Source organism: Anneissia japonica, unplaced genomic scaffold (genome assembly GCF_011630105.1).
Source record: "Anneissia japonica isolate Jap-2015-1 unplaced genomic scaffold, ASM1163010v1 scaffold287854_len485379_cov200, whole genome shotgun sequence".
NCBI classification, from domain to species: Eukaryota; Metazoa; Echinodermata; class Crinoidea; order Comatulida; family Comatulidae; genus Anneissia; species Anneissia japonica.
Window position 1 is genome coordinate 443,342 of NW_022732005.1, and position 19,616 is coordinate 462,957.

The following is a 19,616-nucleotide window of genomic DNA, read 5'->3' on the forward strand; positions in this document are numbered from 1 at the left end:
ATTATATATAACAGACCTATATATTCATAATTGTGTATATATATATAATTATGAATATATAGGTCTGTTGTGAACGATATATATATATATATATATACATATATATATATATTTATTTTTTAAATCTATGCGTTAATATCAGTGTGTATCAAAATTACTTTGGTCGGTTGGCTACTTTTATTTTTTAATGTTGGTGTGCGTCCAAAACTTTTTTGATAAAACCTTTAGATATATTTTACATGAAAAACTTACAAGTGAGGTGGATACGCAAAACTGTTTAAGATAATACAGTTTTACTGTGTGTACTAGTAACTGGTGATTTTCCAAATCCAACACGCATCGTAAAGAGAAAAAATTGTATGGTGATTATATAGTGTCAGTATTAGCTGTCGTTTATACATTCTCCAGCTTTAAATGGAGTGTTGAAGGGGGTTAACTAAAGTTGAATTTGGAAAAAAAAATAAAATATTAAAACTTGAATTAATGAGCTGAACGTGATAATTTACCTCGTAAAACTTGTCCTGCACTTGGCACATTTTCCGGCGACATTTCGGACAACATGCTCCGTGTTCAATAACTTGATCGTTGACACCACATGGTAATGAATCAGGACACGCTTGCCTGTGACACATTAAAGTCGTATCCTGCAAACAAAGACGATTCGAACTTTTACTACGAAAGGAGATACACGATGGGTGCCCTTTGATCCAACATTTTGACAACTTGTCTCACTCCACTTTAAAATACATGAGTAAAACATCTTATGACGATGTTACTTGACTGTGTTTCAAGAAACAACACCTCTTGTGTAAGACGTTTCACTTATTTGAGCAAATGTTGATGTCAGATGGGGTTGATAAAATTATCATGATTATTAATCAGTCGATGCATTTAACTGCCATCAAATTTGTTTCTAAGAATCATTAGTCGAATGAGCCGACAAGATAATTCCAAAGGGGTTCAATGATCTTGCTATAAAAATATTCAGCATCACTTGTACCATATTACGTTAAGAAAGTTAACACGCATTCATTCATCAGTACACATGTTTATCACTCAGATGAGAGACATTAATTTGCGTAAATAAGATTAGGATGATGAAAACATGTTAATAAGTTGTTTGTAAATGTGCAAGTGACAGTCTTTAAGGTAATGGCAACTAAGTACCGATTTTCTGCCGGCTTAATGTAAGTGGCAGCTAGTCACGGGTGTACGCCTCATACATTTGGTGAACTATTGTAGGCCTATGCACTCGTCCTTTAATCTTGTTTTAAAACGCCCTATGATTGGCTGTAATATTAAATGCCTAATATCTAGACGCGCGCACCATACTTTAATCGCTAATTATGACGTCAAAATATGCACACTCTATAAAGCCCTGTCCAGACTATTTTTATTTGACAAAAACATTGTGAAATGCCTAAATATGGTCATGATGACATCACATCATGACCATATATAGGCACATCATGACAATATACGGGCATACAACAGGTTTTTGATAGTGTGGACAGAGGTAAAAGATTCATCTACTGTTGAGCAACTAAACTTCAACAAAAATAATAAAACTCAAAACGTGAATAGCATAATAATAATAATAACATGCCTAGAATTAACTTTCAATTGAAAGCATTTTCTTCACGAATGAAGCATAACTATTTCCGTTCCTATTATAATTGCACAGACCCTAAAATTGGTTGATAATAAATTTAAGCATATTTGTAGTGAAATGTTTGTAAATCAGCGAAAACTGCATTATTTTAATCTGTAGGCCTATCTCATAGGATATTAAATTTTTTTTTTAATGAGCAATTGTATTTTTTTTACCTTTAGGCCTATTAAGTATATACCTTTAACATCGCTGTACATCATGCAGTGATGGCAGCAATATCATCTAACATGTTCTACTTACAATACAAGTACACCGTGTGCATTCATCGACGATAATAACTTCTCCATCTTCATAGACGTCAGTTTTATAAATACATTTATTTCCTAACTCGAACACTCTTCTTTGGACTATGGAAGAATGACAATATTGTTATTATAGTAATATGCATTGTTATTATTAAATAATTGAAAATAATATTATTTTTATTAATAAAGGTGAAAGAAAAAAAAGGGGGAAAATTGATGGCCCAAAACTCCTCAGAGTTTATTTTTTGGGCGTCTAGAAAACAAAAAAGACCGCGGAGGAATGCCTCCGGACCATATAGGATGATGTTATCTCGATCAGCCCCACTTTCGGACATCTCGGGATCCGCCCCTGATTAACAGAGTCAATGTTAACAGTTGGACGAAAGTTTGTGAAATAATATACAGTCTACACATATCATTAATCTGAAAAGTGTAACCTATCATAACAGTAAATATCAAAGTACATGCATATCGAAGTATCCATAAAAATCATTCGGAATATATTAGGCAAGTATTTTTTTTCTTAAATAAAGTTATCACTTATTAATAGTAATATTTAATGAAATTTCAAGATTTCAAAAGTTTTTTCATGATTTCTGCACTTAATCGATGTGCAGTATTGAACAAATATTCAGTTTGGTGTAATGGACGCCCTTCTCTTTCTTTCCCACCCACGTTTGCGACATAAACGACACTTGACAAGTGCCGACAGTGTTTAAAACATGTTTGACGAGTTATTTTGAAGAGCAGTTGCGGAAAATTGGGGCCTAGCCTTGAGCGCAATTTACAAAATTATCCACGCTCATATTAAAACGCCTCTACTTCTGTCGGATGTCTCATAAAAAAAATGACATGAAAATGACTAATATTACACTTGAAATGATTAATTTAAGAATATGCATGATTGGCGCCCTCAATCAACTCAATGTTTTATATTATATTGTGCCCCGTGCTCCAAGTTTGACTATCAATAATGCTTACAAATATATTTACCTATGCACGACGGACAGCACTGGCCGGGATGCGTCCGCCGATGCAATTCTGGACATGATAATACTGGACAAACTTTCCTTGTGCATTTTACATTTTTTCCCTGTAAAATAATAAAAAAAGAAAAACGTTTTAGCGCCCGATCGCCATTTTAATGCTTCATTATCACAAAAACACTCACGTACTCTCTCACATTTGAAAGAACATCAGATGAGTTTTCAATATCGACACATTAATTCAGCAAAAAAGAAAAGCCCGTCTTGTAAGTAATCTCTTTATTTACTAAAACTCAATTTCAACATACAGGTTTCAATAAGTCCGTGATAAGTAAATCAAAATTGCTAATAAAAACATACACAAAACATAAAAAAAGTTCAATAATTCTGAACAATCAATAAAAAAAAAAAAAACGAAAACACTAAACACTAATCAATTCAATCACGAAAAGAAAAAAAAAATCACGACAAAATCCCTGAACACCAGCGCGCCTATTTTAAACGTTACCTCGCATTTACACTGAACGCACGGGTCGTCAGATGCTGTAAATACCTCCCCATCGGCATGTCGGGAGCCATCGTACAAACAGCCTAAGAAAAAAAAAAGAAAAAAAGGGAAACCAAACTGAAAAAAGCTCTGCAGTTCATAATCCTTGCTGGGAAATATGAAATAAAAAGCATATCATTCAAAAGTTACGGAACTCGAGTAATAAGCTTATTGCCATGACATTAAGATATCAATATCGTTCTAATAGAATGACCTGTAAAACGATACAATGTGTGAGATCTGTATATCCCGTCGGAGGCATTTTATTACACAATAGGCCAACATAAGTTGAGGACGATTCTACACGATGTACGGTACTAAATGTTAAAAGATTGAATGGAACTTTCGCTATGAATGGAATAAGGAACGATCAATTCTGCGCAGTCCATTAAGTTTTCCATAAAATCCCTAGCTAAAAATTTGTTCGAGTTGCATGTAATGTAAAATATCGTTAAATTAAATATTTGCTTTACTTCGTTTCGATAAATCTTCTGGGGCTCGCGAACGTCATCTGCAGAACGTCAAAACTTCCTCGGACAGAAATTGTCCAGAGGATTGTGAAGTTTTTCATCTTGTAAAGTGGGGCCCAAGCCAGGAAAGCACAAAGGTGTCGAACTAACGTATATGCTCCAATCAACACTAAAATTAATCAATGCTAACATTCGTTCAAGGACTTTTAACGCTACATTTAAAAGTCCTTGATTGGTTTAAACAATCATTCGGAAGTTTTCTTAAGGAAAATTGCTAGGCTATGTAGCCTGCCGCCTCTTGCGACATTTAAAACGATAACTTTCTATATTTGTATTTATCCCGGGGGGAAACCAAGCAAAATTGAGTCCACTTCAGAAGTCATAGGTCTAGAATATGAATGTGAATGTTTTCTTATATAATCACTATCTGTCCGTTTCCCTTATGAAAATAAACAGTGGGATCTTCCTTTTTGAACTCAAACACCTTTCCAAAACCTGCATGCAAGTTAGATTTAATTTACGCATTATACGTCTGGCAACGTGTCATAAATAGGATTTTGATAATAGCATAAATACCGTAGTGAATGTAGTCACATGACTGGAAAATATCATAAATTTCACCTTCATTCTCGCACAGTACAATGTATTCTCCTTAGTCATGATACCCCGATGAATTCGCAGCGTCTGGGGACGCTTTCTATCTAGCCTGGTGATCGTTGTTGGCCACGCTAACAACTAATTGGTTTAAAGATAACACTCGTCGCATATTGGGTGCCCGTTTATACACCTGGCTAGAGCGAGGGGAGCGGTTCATGTATCGTACCTCAGGACACATCATGGATCACATATTATTTCTCTAGACACAGCCATGAATTCGATTAACAGGTTGATATTCTGGAGTAGCGTTAGGCCTAATGGAAATGACTTACCGTGCTCTATATTTTAGATGCGTTTTTTTAGATAGCCTAGTTTCCAGTGTAAGTGTATAAGTATAGGCCTATTACATCAATTTAACGATTGCACGAACGAAATGAGAAATATTTTGATACACTTGGGAAATAAAGGTACAAATAGCAATTCATAGCAATAAGCGAGAAAAGAATGTTCGAAGATACTACTGTATTATAATGATAGCAACATTTAGATTGATGATGATGATTATGGTGATGATGGTGACCGTGATGAATAGCAAAGTATAACAATGGTGATGAGGATGATGATGGTTATGAATGATAATGATAATGACGATAATAATGTTGATGGTCATAATTATGATGATGATAATAATGATAAGGATGCTGATGATGATTCAATTACCTTCACAAGAAGGGCAACATTGGCCCTCAATATATATAGGATTAGTGCAGATAATAAAACATTGCACCCTTGATGCTGTTACCACGCTTTCCTGAAATAAAACAAATGGACAATCACCTCATTATTGTACCTGTAAATATTCAAAATAATAATTAAAAAAAAACTTAAGTAAATTAAAGGAAAACATAACAAAACTAGATTTGCGTAGTGTATATTTTGATAGCGCCCTCTACTTTTACCTAACTTGAAAATAGGATTTAATCGGGTGACCGTACGTTAGAAAACTGAAAACAATGACAATGGGCTTATATTTAAAAGAATCTACTGACCTATGTCGTTAGATATTCCTAATAAAATGCGACAGGTCTAACTAATAAAGGACAATATTGCGTTCGTATCAGTAAAGAAAACGAACGTAGTGTTACTAATGACGTACGCTTAGGGAGTCTTTCCTTAGGTAACGTGGGACCAACAATTCCATAGCTATGTCTAGATTATTGTTCCAGGCATGTTTTATAATGATTCCGATCAATCATTGTGTTCATAGAGTTCAAAAATAAAATTGTGTATGGCCGCAGAACATCGAATGATCACTGACTTTTAACTATAGATAATGAACGCAATACAATCTGCATACCTATAACTGAAAACATCATACACTAATTATGCCTACAGATTGGAAGACATATACAATCAAACAGAGCGACAGACTGATGAAGGGGGTTGACTGTAAGTCAGGATAGAATGATAATGTGGGAAACAAAAAAGTTGGAGGGATAGGTCACGCATGACAGATATTTGTAATTCCCCAGTTTGTACGTGGTACCGGTGTATTTACAGTATACACAGTCATTTCTCCAGTGTTTTCAAATTTGATGTACTTTAATAAGTGAAAACATTATTCAATAACAATCGAATGAAACGTAACAATACTGACCTGACATTGGAATTGTTGGCAGGAATCGCTTGTGGGAAACCAGACATCACCACTTCTATAATACTCGCCATTGAATGAACAACCTGGGAGGAAAAGAAAATAAGTCAACAACTTGAAACAACGTCTCGTTAGCGTAGGTCGTTCACTTTGTTATCGTTGTTCTTTGTCGTTTCATGACAATTAATTAGATTCAATAAAAAACGGGAACTTTACAAAATAGGCATGGTATACCTAGTCACGGACTACAAAATGAACTATTATTATCTATTATATATAAAATATATTATTATTAACTAGAAGAAAACTTTTCGTTGAATACCAATATTGGCAGCTTTTATTCTAATGTATACGGCTTCCATGCATTGTAGGTTAGCCTAATAGTAAAACATTAAAACTTAACTTGGTGAAAACATACGATAGTGAATCGACGAGTGTCTGTTGAGTCTGACATAAACAGCAATCTAAGAGGCCTTTTAGTATGCGATTTGGAAATAAAATGAAATGTCATACACTTTCTTTTGTGTTAAGTATCGTACACTTGTTTCTGGTGAGGTTGAACCTAACTTTGAGGACTCGTATCATGCCCAAGGCGGGTTTACCTGGTTGGTGTGAACCATATAGGTTAATCGAGAAACTCTCAAATCTTCGTTAGTTATCAATTTGAACTTGTTTCAAATATAGCACTTAAACTCGCTTAAGAGCATTATATACATGTTAAGTCTAACCTGCAAGCCCACGCGTCATAGTCACTAATTGGAAACCACTGTGTTTGGAATCGCCCTAAATGTCTCTTATTACCGGTCCACAGACTGAGTGTTATGTAGGTTTTAAATTTTCTTGCATGATATTTTGAATAATTCTATCAAGTTTGAAGCATCGGTTTGTATGGCAAGATGCTTATTTCAATTTCAGCAAGAATTTAAAAGTCGCTACCCCATTTTGACACAAATTAAGTTACATAATTAGATATTAATACAACAGTTCTCCAAATCATTAACTTGCTTAATGTTTTTTTAAACATAGCCCTATGGTTTATCCACAAAAGAAAAATGATGGTCGTGACTTTTCGAACATAACTATAATACGTGTTGTTGATAAGTGTGTTGATTTAATATAATAGTGCGGTACTGTTTATTAATGATGAATCTAATTAATTTCTTACGGTATTTGTTATAATTATCAGTGAACTGTATGCCTAGCTTATATAGGGGAAGGGGAAGAGAAAAATAAAAATTAATTGACAAAGGCCTAGTTGCCTAAAAGTATATCGAACATAAATAATATATTGATAATATGTATTGATTTGGTATATTTGTACTGATGTATTGATCATATTCAGAATAAAAGTGCAATAAACACTCTTAAACGTCAGCATTTTAGGTTTCTGAACAATTTTTGAGTTTACTTTGGTTACTTCTATTAATATATATAAGTGTTGATTTTTTTTCCCTTCATGTTGTATAATTATATTAAAATGTTAAAAAGAGTATCAGCTTTTATCCGGAAAGGTTGGAAGGGTTACCTTCTTAAAAAAAAAATCTTGTTTTCTTAGTTTTCTACCTTGACATTAGGCCTACATCGAAGGACTATAGTTCAATATTTCACACGTTATTATTACTTTGCAATTTTAAGGGCTGATAATGTATATTTATAAAGTTTTGTACCTTGACACATATATTGAGTCAGGAATGTAATTCTCTGATTGAGTTTTATCACCATAAAAGGATTAGAATTGTAAAAACATAATTATTTTACACATTTAAATATTTTATTAATTTTCCCCCAGCTTTCTACCTTGACATGTAATATGCAGAGCTAAACGTGTATCAGCTTCCCGTCGTTCTCACTATATAAACCACCTAATTGCGCGGGCGTTACGCGGGTTAAGTTAAATATTGCTACATCATGTAAAATTAACATTTGTTGGTAAACTTTCATGGCTGTGAGGTTTCCATGGCAATATGTTGATCCACACACTAAGTAACTGACAGCCCTAAAATCACTGACTAACTGTCCAATAAAAAATCTTCATCAATTTAAATTGGTTTGTCTAAGCCTTAAAAAGTATTCAGGGTTATTTCTCAGAATAGCAAGTCACTCTACAAATTAATATTGTTACAATCATTGAAAAACACAACTAATCATATTATCAATAAATAGGCCTATATATTTTTTTAAGATTTTGGGTGAAAATGTTGAAAAACAAGTAGGCCTATAAGAAAGAACCGTTATTTCGTTTTAATACAGAGTAAAGGCCCTGCTGAATGCCGTAAGAACTACTGGTTCAAAGGTCATTTTCCAATGAGTGTACAAATTTTACAAGCCAACTGAATATGTTGCTTTAAGCGTGGTTTCCATACAATCGCTACACGCTATCTCCGGAAGCTTCCGGTGATGTTGATTGGTCGGTCGAATCGGGACTGCTACATATTACAACGATTGCACTGAAAATCCTGTAGCAACAGTGTAGCGATTCTATGGAAATCAGGCTTTACACTATGCTGGCAGCGATGGCCATTGTCTCAGATTAGCGGACGGCATTGAAAAATATTTTCTGCTAGGTGATAAGGAAATGTATGTATGAGGTAAAATAATGACGTCATGATTATCCATTGTAACATTATGTTGACATTGGATCCTACTTACTTTTACACTGTGTGCAACATTGCGTGCTCGGGTTACTAACTACTAAAGAACATCCAGTTAAGTCCGGACATCTTTCTTTTCTACAAACAACTTCTTTATTCTGGAAATAAAATAGACAATATGAACATCATTTTTTTGTGTTGGAGTTCAATATATAATGTAGATACGTTAAGGAACTTATTCAGAAATTTCAGAAAAATAAAATTAAAAGGCCTCAAACAACTAAGATTTATCACAAAAACTCAAAATATTGAGTGTTAATGGCATTTTGATATAATACAGTAATCAACGTCTGACGATATAATTTATAGAATTTATGCCTCGACCTATATAAAATGCATCGCAAGAAATTAACGCAACAACACCAAAATCAGCAAGTGAACTACAGCAGCAGCAACAGCAGCAGACAACAATAGAGGAACAGTAGCAACAACAGCCACAACCTGAGACGATGGTGATGATGGTAAAACGATGACGTTAACAATGATAATTATATGCAAATGACGCTGACGATTATGGTAATAAAAGAAACATACTGTACGCCCATTTGTCCTATGTGAAGCCCATACTACTAAAATAATGTGCTTCATATTATCCGCTCATTTACAATTACTATGGAACACGTATGCCTTTAAAGGAGCATATTCCATTAGATGCTGCAACGAGTAACGTCCTGGCAATTATACCACCGTGAAATAATGCTATGCTTAATCGAATCATACACTCTTGTTTGAAGTTATCTTATTCCAACATGTAATGACAATTGTGATATGATTGTGCGTATCATATTATAGTAAGAAAGTAATAAACTACCCAATAGGACAAGCAGAATTCGGACTGCTGCGGGATTCGAACTAGCTGCCTTGGTGTACCGTTTCGACGTCCTGCCAGTTAGATAAACCATCATTGACAATAATGAAAAACTACAAAGTAAATTGCTGTAAATGTATTTTACTTGATTCCTCTATCTATTCTCAAATAAAAATTGTTTTGAAGATGTAGAACTATTAGTTTGGTGGTAATTATTAATAATAATAACGTATAATTGAATCATCAAAAGTTTTATAACTATTGCTTCAACAGAAGGGGAAATGTGATTATTGATCTGTATGTTATATATACAGTAAGTTGGTATTATGTCCTGAGAATTTCTAAAGGCCTATTTATGGCTGACCTTTATCGTCGAAATAGAAATTTAGCCAAAGGCGATTGAATCAACCCGACCTAAGCTAACTGTACACGTCCTGTAGCATACAGGATATCAAGCGAATCCCTGGAGTGTTCAGGACGTGATAGCCGGGGCAAGATACGCCTGGCCGACAGACCTGGACGTTCATACGATAACCTGGATATCCTCCCCTTATTCATAAATACATTTGTCTAAGCATGATCTAAGCTGCTTTCAAGGTTTCAACTCTGGTAGGGAAGTGTAGTTGCCGCGGCGAATGGAAAGGCAAAACAAATGCCTGATAAATTGAGGCCCGTGGGCCTATGTACAATAGGCTAGACATACTTTCAAAGAACATGTCTCCATCCATTTACATACCACTTTAGGGTCTAAGGGTTACATGGTCTTTACCACATTTAGTATTTAACAGTGGTCTTTAATTGGAGATTCTGCAGCAGTAGATGATGGCTATGGTCACACACTATTGGAAGAAAGTTTTGGCAAGTACAATTTCATAGATGCGCTCGCGCGCCCTCTATGAATTAGTGTCTCATAAACTTAACGTGAATCGTCACAGATCTTTACTGCATATCGTATACAGCAGATTATGTTGTAGCAAATTAACATCGTCCGTTATTCAAACATATTGCGTGCTAAACCCTAATTTCCTTGAATTTTATCTATTCAGTCTTAGATGGACCTTTGAGCTGTGCCACCTACAGTAGCTGTGTGTATGTGGGGGTGTGTGGGGGTGTATGTGTGTATGTATGTATATTGATGTTTGTGTACACAAAGTACTTAAACTGTCACCTAATTATCTAATAAACATAGGAACATACTGCACACATTTTAAAGCGGTTGTCTAAACAAGACTCGAACTCTCAACTTTATGGTCAAGGTTCAAGCCGCTGCTGTGCTAGTAGCTTGTGCCCTTACGTCTGCCCATCTCTACCAAAAAGTAATAAATTGGCGCCCGCATATGCTGGGGAGGTACCAGAATGAATGTGAGGAGGAGTGTCAATCTCCTCACCGCATTGCAGTCTGGGCTAAACGCTTAAGACAGAGAAATGGGCACTCCGGCCACGTAGAGGTTACAGTATACTGCTTTAAATTACACATCAACACCCTCTGAAGTGCGGTATCGCCTTGTGGGAGGAACAGCTGCCAATATACCACAACAGTTAGCGATGAAAATAAAACCTGATGAAGACCTAGTAGAAGAGTCTTGATAGACTTGGAATTAGGATTAGCCTCTCCAAAGTCAATATTTACAGAAATTGGGATATTCTACCAACCCAATCATCTGTGCCTCTGAGGATGTGCCTCAGACTATGCAACATCTCTTGAGGATGCCTGCACCAATGCAGATCTCGCCGGATACATCCAAAAAGACAAAGACGTATGTAGTAATATGGACACATTGTAGAGGTTTAAAAAAGGCCTAATTAACAAACGACATTATATATTGTATAACGTAATAACTAATTTGAATGGAATCGACTAGGCCTACACACAGTCACACAGTGTAGCAGCCCTAAATGTACAGTAATTGTGTTGTCATTTATGATTTACTTCGATTGATATCAGTCATTAACGCAGGGGAAGCCTCTTAATACAAACCAGAAATTGCAATCAAATTAGGCTTTAAAAATTACTTCATTAACCAATTAAGACAACGGATCATAGAGTATCAATCGATTGTGCGTCAGTATTTTCAGCAGTAAACTTGACTTATTAAAAAACGATTAATTAATAATAAAAATAATAAAGTATAATTGAATGTTATCGAAGTATAATAAGAAGTGGACATTGAGAAGTGTACTGTACTTATTCAAGATTGGATAGATTAATAATTATTACGGAACGATTCAATTAAGCTGAGAGAATCTAATTTAGAAATGAAAGGAACTCATAAACCAAGCGAATGGTAACGGGGCAAAGGTCAACTCTAGCTATATTTTCTTCAGAATGAAACAATTATATACTATTGATACTTTAAACTAATTTCCTGTAAGGCAAGTTTTAATTGGCGTTTAAAAATAAAGTATTGTATAGTATTCTGTCTGATTAGAGAGCATTCTGTGTAATAGCAAGAGCTGCAGCATTTACGTTTATGTTTACGTGGGTCCCTCAGTTGAGACTTGACATCGAGAAAGCCTTAAGCATAGCAACAGGCAACAGCAACAGCAGCAGTAGTAGTAGAAGCAGCAGCAGCAGTATAGTAGTAGAAGTAGCAGCAGTATTAACAGTAGCAGCAGTATAGTAAGTACTCTGTGTTGTTACTGTCTCTTATACACATCTCCTGTACGAATTAGAAATAGACATGTAGAATAGGTCTAGGCCTAGTACTGTATTTAACTAGTTTCCGTTATAGTCGATCCAATATTTGAATTGTATCTTAACAAAGTAGCTGATAACAGACAGGTAAATGAAAAACGTTGCAACAACAATGTACAACAACAATGTAAGAAGCCCGACAATAAATTTATAAATTACCCGTTTTTGAACAAAAACTACAATCAAAATTGTCATATAAAAATATCCGGGTCATGTAACGTGACCTGTTGGGATTGTACGCAGGTACAATTTTCACAAACCTGCATATCTCGCTTCCTTTTCTCATAATAACCTATAAAAACTCTACAGAAATTTAAACTTCAGGACAATTGAATCGTAAATTGATGGATTTATGGGAAAATGTAAAATATTTATGGAAAATTGCTTGAGGTAAATCCAGATTTGTGGTTTTCGATGATGGATTTGGGGGGTTGAATACAAACGCAGTGATGCGAGGTCGTTAGTGGAATAATAGGTCGTTCAATTTTGACTTTGACAATTACAGGCATTTTGATCAATTCAAAAATGTCACCCGCAAAGACATGCACATAGCACCTAAACTGCCCAAAACAAGACGCATTATCTAGTTAGGTTATCACTGGAAAATTACTATGATCATCGTGTTCAATCACGTAGATAGATAGACTTTCTGTATATTGTGAAGGTAAATAAGGAGAAAAGGGGAATCTATTTCTGTGTAGGGCTATTATTAGTCTTCATAAGCACCGCCACAGCGTGAGATAAGTGACCATCGTAGTGTTGTTTGTCAATTTCTAACGTTATGTTGAGAACATGTCTTGAAGAAGGGGGAATGGGCGATATGATAGGCCTCCTACACTGAAATGTCTAGGCTTGGTGTGGGTGAATAATAAGATCCTATTGACGAACAGAAGTCTATCTGTAAAGTTCATCACGATTTTATGATTGTAGGAAGCGTCTGAACATACGACGTTTAGGAGTGTCTTGAACATTCCAGACTCATTGAAATTATGTTTTGTTTAAGGTTGCAGCATCTCATGTCAAGCCAATCAGAAATTATTGCAATTTTCAACATGCAACAGACCACAATTTTGCAGAACACATTACTTGATTTGACAGTAATGGTAGGCATACGTGTTGACGTAGTTATTTTGGTAAACCTCTCTTCTTATTCTGTTTTAAATGTTTACACTATTTTTTATAAGAACCAGTAAAATTTTGGCCAGGCTCCGTTTTCTTGTTTTTTTTTTTGCTGATTTCAGGCTCAAAATGTTCTTATTTTGTTCTTATTTTAACACACTTTTCAAACATCAAAAATTATTATTTTGCAGCAGTATATTACTGTACTTTAATAAAGAGGGTATTGTAGAGTATTAAATCACACCTACCGCACATAAGGTACAGATAAAATGTGTTGGTTTTCTATTAAAAAATAAATAAATAAAAACTTCAGTTGAAATTTTGCCTCAGCCTCAATTTGTTCTTAATTTTTAAGCATTTTCAGCCTCAAAGTTCTTATAACATAAAAAGTGTAAAGTATCTCGTATAGGTTGTACTCTGTGTTGTTATTGGCTACGCTGCAGCGCGCCCACCTACCTCCCAACTCCAAACTAGACGTTGATTGGTTATCTTGAAATGCCCGAAAAGCAACTCGTAGTTAAGCAGGTTATGGATCTTACCGTGAAGATCGAACCCCTTGGATATAGTTGCTAAAGTCCCACAAAACATGAGCGTAACCATAAAGTAAACTCGTGGTTTGTGATACTATATAGCCTGGTTCTCACGAGAGCCCTAGTATCCGGAGCGGGGGGCTAACCGTTAGCGCTAACCGTTAGCACCTGCGTGAGAACGCCCGATCGGTTAGCGCTAACCGTTAGCATTATCCGGATACCGCTAACGGTTAGCAAGCGCTATCGGTTAGCAAGTTGAGCGCGTTTTTATCATCAACCAATCACACGTACGCGTTTACAATTTCCAGTTTCTTATTGGCCAGTGATTCGATCATCATATTTTGGTATCCATCGGGATTTTTTTTTCATATGGACGCACGGCAGCTAACGGTTAGCAGGATCCGGATCCTGCTAACCGTTAGCAGCCGTGTGAGAACATAGCCAATACGTCGAGTCTGTACGACACGCGAGTATTGCTGGCACTGTTCTGATAGGTCAGTTGTTAAGTTTGATTGGCAGTCCGAAAATGTCCAAAGAAGAGTGGACCTTCCCCGGAACCTTCACGGAATGTCAATGAAACGCTTTTCGGTAACGGATCTATGCTCCAGTTAAGAACCAACCCTTATACTCTACCGTATGTACACCACTGCACACAGGACATTGCTCGATAGTTAAATTAACTTTAGTTTTCCTAAAGCGAATTCAAAAGATTGTACCCGAAGTATTTGAATTGATAACGAACAATTGTCACCGGATTCAACAGAGCATATCGTAAGCCAAGCATTGAATTTGGAACAATCGATAGGATAAATCAATTTTGAAAATTTGCTTGCTGACGATTGACGACAATTCAACAAATTATGATATACAAAATAAGTACTGTACAATCTATAAGGAGAGGTTACATGGTTGACCTTGTTTTGTACTGTAATGATTATAATGGTCGATATTATAGAGACCTCTATGCACTTAACATTATTTTGTGCTTGAACCAACCAGATACCCATTTGTGCACTCCTTAAGAGAGACAACAGAGGTAAAGTGCCTTGCATAAGGACACAAGTAAAATACAGAGCGTAGTAGGTCTATGTTTACATATACATTATAGGTACTCATAACTACAATAGGCCTAAGCACAGATTAACAATGATAAAGTAGACCTATACATGATAAATTGAACTTTTTTATATATACACTTATATTTATACTTAGGAAAAAGTAATCGGTATACGTACAATGTCATAGTGCCTAATTTTGTAGTGTAAGTAGTTATACGTAACACACGCATGCGTGGTTGAGCCACCATGGCCACCTCAAATACAAATGAATCGAAATAAAGAAGAAAATTATGTTTATATTGACAAAGTTTACCGTACTAACCTTACATATACAGGTTATACAAGGGTTCCCGGCCAGGATTGGCAGTTTAATTACTTCTCCCTCTACTTGACATTTTGCAATGCTTCCTGTGAACAAGACCAAAGTCATTTAGCAACGATAATAATAATCACAGACGATATGAATTCAACCTTCATACAAACCCATCCGATCAAGAAGAACGTGTCATTTTGCTAATTGCCTAATTGTCTGACGTTATTTGTTAAATGACGGTGCACGTTCAATGAAAATAACATTCTATAAAACCGAAGATGATCAAAGACGTATAAATCGTCTCTCTATATATATATAGGCATATATATACAGTATATATATATATATATATATATGTATAATATATATATATATAGTAGACATCTTAATTAGTTAATTAATTGATATAAACACCATGCACAGCAAAATATATTTCATTTAACATATATGTTCCACCTATGTCTTGATAATATAAAATAAGTACGATTACACAAAGTAGAAACGTATACATTGACATAATAGACATTGTCACGTATACGTTTCTACTTCGTGCAATCTAATATATATATAATCTATATAATATACGAATACAATTAATAATATATATACCTTGTAATACAAGAATACTATACAATATATATAGGCCTATATATAATATATATAGGCATAGGCCTATATATATATATGAGTATATATAGGCCTATACATATTTATCACACACATTATATATATATATATTATATACACACATTGCTCATAATTATCTCGAAACTATATCTTAAATTTAAATCAAATGGTTGCCATAAATTCAAAAGATTGTAGACGGAGCAGACGAATTTGGTGAATCTTTGCGACGACACGGCAACCTGACTTTGGCAGTGTCTACAATACGGTTAGTGACGCATGATTAACGAATCATCGTATTCACTAACGAGCCCCATCTCTTCTAATCTCCCTCGATTTTGTTACGGCTGATTGTCTTCCCGATGATAGTACAGTTTCCCCCGTTTTTATGTAACTTAAAATGTCGAGTACAAATTTAAGCTTGCTAAATAAAACATTTAACGTAATTGACAACTACGAATTGGCACATCGGTGTAAATCCGTCATCAAGATGTCATTGTGGATGAATAGTACGGTACCCCTTGTTCCTTAAGACAACCCCTGTTGGATACACTAGGCGGCCAGAAGGAGGGTTTTGCATTGTATGTGTCCATGGGTAAGCGTGGTTGACAGGTTGACAAGGCCTTGAAATGTGAGTGCATGTGCTTAGCAGACGGGATGTTTAAGTGGGGCTTCCTCTCGCGTTGTGAAGATGTGCTTAGTTGTATCTTTGAGTTCAAATACAGACAATGTAAAATACAGCAAAAATACGTTTATTGGATAGGCTTCTTAACTTTTTATTAATTTACAGGCCTAATACAATGAAAAATTGGAATTAGCGAAAGCCTTCTGCAAACTGCTAAATCTTGAGGTATAAATAAACCGTGACGTGAATCGTCAAAACCATTTTCTAAATATTAATATCATATTACTTTAATATATTCTATAGTTCCGGACATATCCAATCTAATCATAACCAATTATATTTTTAATTGAATAATCTGATGTAGACCATCTATATAGTATGGTTTTCAACAAACATATTTACTATACCAGAGCCGTATACACATCAGCTGTTAAATGTCCTCTTCACTTAGGTTCGAGTATTTCAGCTCGAATCCGTTTCGCGTAGGCTATGTCACGTTTAACTTCATATCGTTCTGCTCACGTAAATTTTGCACAAATGATCTTCTTTATAATTAGATCGTGATTCGAATTGATTATAGACACTTAAAAACCGTGCCCCATGTGTGATCAGAATTGATAACAATGTTTGAAAAGTACCCCATCGGTGTTTTTGGCATTCGTCAGTTTCCTTGGTAAATTTTCTACACTTTCTATTAAAAGCTATGAACTTTAATGTTGTTTTTTACTCCTTCCTCAATGATCATGCCTGTATGCCTACTACGATTATCTATTCATTAGTAGTCCTAAGTGCCCGGATAGATAGATCGATAAGTTGGCCTATCGTCTTGTGCATAGGAAGCGTCGTCGAGTGAGCTGTGGAGGGGAGGCGACAGACTGACACTCATACCCTCACCCCTGACCCACCACGATTCATTTGCCTTAGCGGATCCAAATGTTTTATTGCACTGTGTATGTTCTGCATTTCATCGCTATTGGAACCACACTATTATTAAATGATTTTAGAGGCGCTACGGTGATTTGTCAATGATGTTCATCAGTTGAATTCATTTAAGCCTACCACATGATGTACCGTAATACAAAAGGCAGGTGCAAACAAGCTGAACATCACGTATCGATTAGGACAAAATGTTATCAGAGCCGAATTGATGTTGCCATTAAAATGTTCATAGATGAAATAGCCTACCATACGTACGCTTCTGACATTAATTTGAAATGCATTCTTTCTCTCTTTAACTAGGACTAAAAAGTAATATAAAAAAAATCTCAATACCGTGCAGTATTTGAATTGCATCTGTAATACTTTTACAGACCTTCCTAGTACTAGCTTTCGATTGCCAAATGAAAACTAGAAAATGTTTTCCTCGACATTTAACAGATGAATAAATATTAGCGTTCCATATTTTTCGTCTGACTCTAAAATTAATGGACCTGGCAGTCAATTTAAGGATTTTCAGTCAACAGACTGTAAATGAGCAATAACTGAAATGTTTCTTTGAAGTCTCATTAGACCTATGAGCAATTCAATACTTTCTATTTATTATCTTTTTCTTTCCAAATTCAACTACTGACACTGTTACAGTACCGTTACTTTGTCACATAGGCCTATCTAGCATTACAGTAGCTTTCTTGCGAACTCACGTCAACATGAATTGTCTGCGCCTGTATTCATCCCATTACGTATCGCCGATGTAAACACACTGTTCCCTAAAGTGTGATTGGCCGAGTAGTCATTATATGCACCAGTGGCGGATTCAAGGGGAGCAGCCGTCATATTCAAATTCTAGTTCCGGTAGTGTCATTCCCCGTCATCTAGAGGTGTCATAATCATACATTTTCCCAATCATGGTTGGATTCAAGAGGTATAGACCCCCCACCTGTAAACCCCCCGGGCTCCCTCTATTTCATATTCCTGGATTCGCGCACTGTCACACACTGACCATTTGACATCAATATACCAATATAATATTGCACCAATATAACAAGAGAGCTGGTTTGCAAGTCCCTGGTACCAAGGAGGTATAACCTCCTTGATGGTACCATCCAAAGTTCACTATATCGTACTCTGAATGAATCAATTTGTAAAGCCATACATTTATTGACCCATTGAATCATGGATTATTTTCTCCGGGGACACATTTGCACGCGATCAACCGTTATGCAATCCAGATGAACCACGCTTCCTACGCTAATCAAAGTAATGTTACTACTTCTGAGTTCTGAGCATCAGTTAACCATTCTGCATTTCTTTGTGGCTAGGAAAATGCAATACACGACATTGCTTAAACAAAACAGAGCATAAAAATAATTGAAAAAAAAACGTGAATGGTTTGGTGATTTTCCTACTTATTTCCTTCTTCTTTACATTCAAAATTGAAACATCGTGCTCGTTATCTGGGGAGCAACCACTGCATGTTATGTTCTCCCTAATGACAAAAAAAAAAAAAAAAAAATAAATAAAAAAAATATTTTTGCTTTACTTGTGCTCTGAATATTTTTTTCTGTGAATTTGTAGAATAAATCAAGTGAAATCTTGTTTACTACTCCCTCCGTCGCCCACAAAAAATATATCTCAACAAAATAAGGGCACATAGAAAAAAATGGTTAGATCATCACTCCCGTGCGCGTCCAAAATTTGGGAAATATTGATGCGTGAAATATTGATTAAAAATATTTAAAATTAAACCAGTTTATATACAATATTTACAATATTCTTGCCAAATAAAAACAGTCCCTCCCTCATCAATAAAAAAGCTATGTTCTATTGTTCCGATTAAAAAAAAACAAAAAACAAAAACCGCTCGCCCTCATCACTTTTTTTAAAGAGTGATAATATAATAATTTCTTCTATGTGCCCTAAAATTAAATAAATATAGTGTCCGAATACAACATACCGATCACTCTTCGAATGCAATGTATTAATAAATGATATAATGGGCTGTATATAAACGGTCTACGGTCCGATTGTAGTAAGTTTCTGGGAATTCAATCTATCAAAAAAAAAAAAAAAAGCAAAAAAAAAA

At 35.3% G+C, this 19,616-nt stretch overlaps 1 protein-coding gene across 1 annotated transcript in view; it reads right to left on the reverse strand.

Moving 5' to 3' along the window:
• The window catches only part of LOC117115532 (BMP-binding endothelial regulator protein-like), a 56,916-nt gene extending 41,443 nt beyond the window's left edge, over positions 1-15,473 (reverse strand). Inside the window, exons 1-8 of the mRNA XM_033259372.1 lie at positions 15,355-15,473; positions 8,821-8,920; positions 6,175-6,257; positions 5,238-5,328; positions 3,412-3,494; positions 2,911-3,010; positions 1,913-2,019; positions 507-644 (exon numbers count right to left, since the gene is read on the reverse strand). Coding sequence (XP_033115263.1) covers positions 507-644; positions 1,913-2,019; positions 2,911-3,010; positions 3,412-3,494; positions 5,238-5,328; positions 6,175-6,257; positions 8,821-8,920; positions 15,355-15,462 — 810 coding nt within the window. The 5' untranslated portion in view covers positions 15,463-15,473. The remainder of the gene's footprint in view (positions 1-506; positions 645-1,912; positions 2,020-2,910; positions 3,011-3,411; positions 3,495-5,237; positions 5,329-6,174; positions 6,258-8,820; positions 8,921-15,354) is intronic.
• Positions 15,474-19,616: the final 4,143 nt, after the last annotated feature.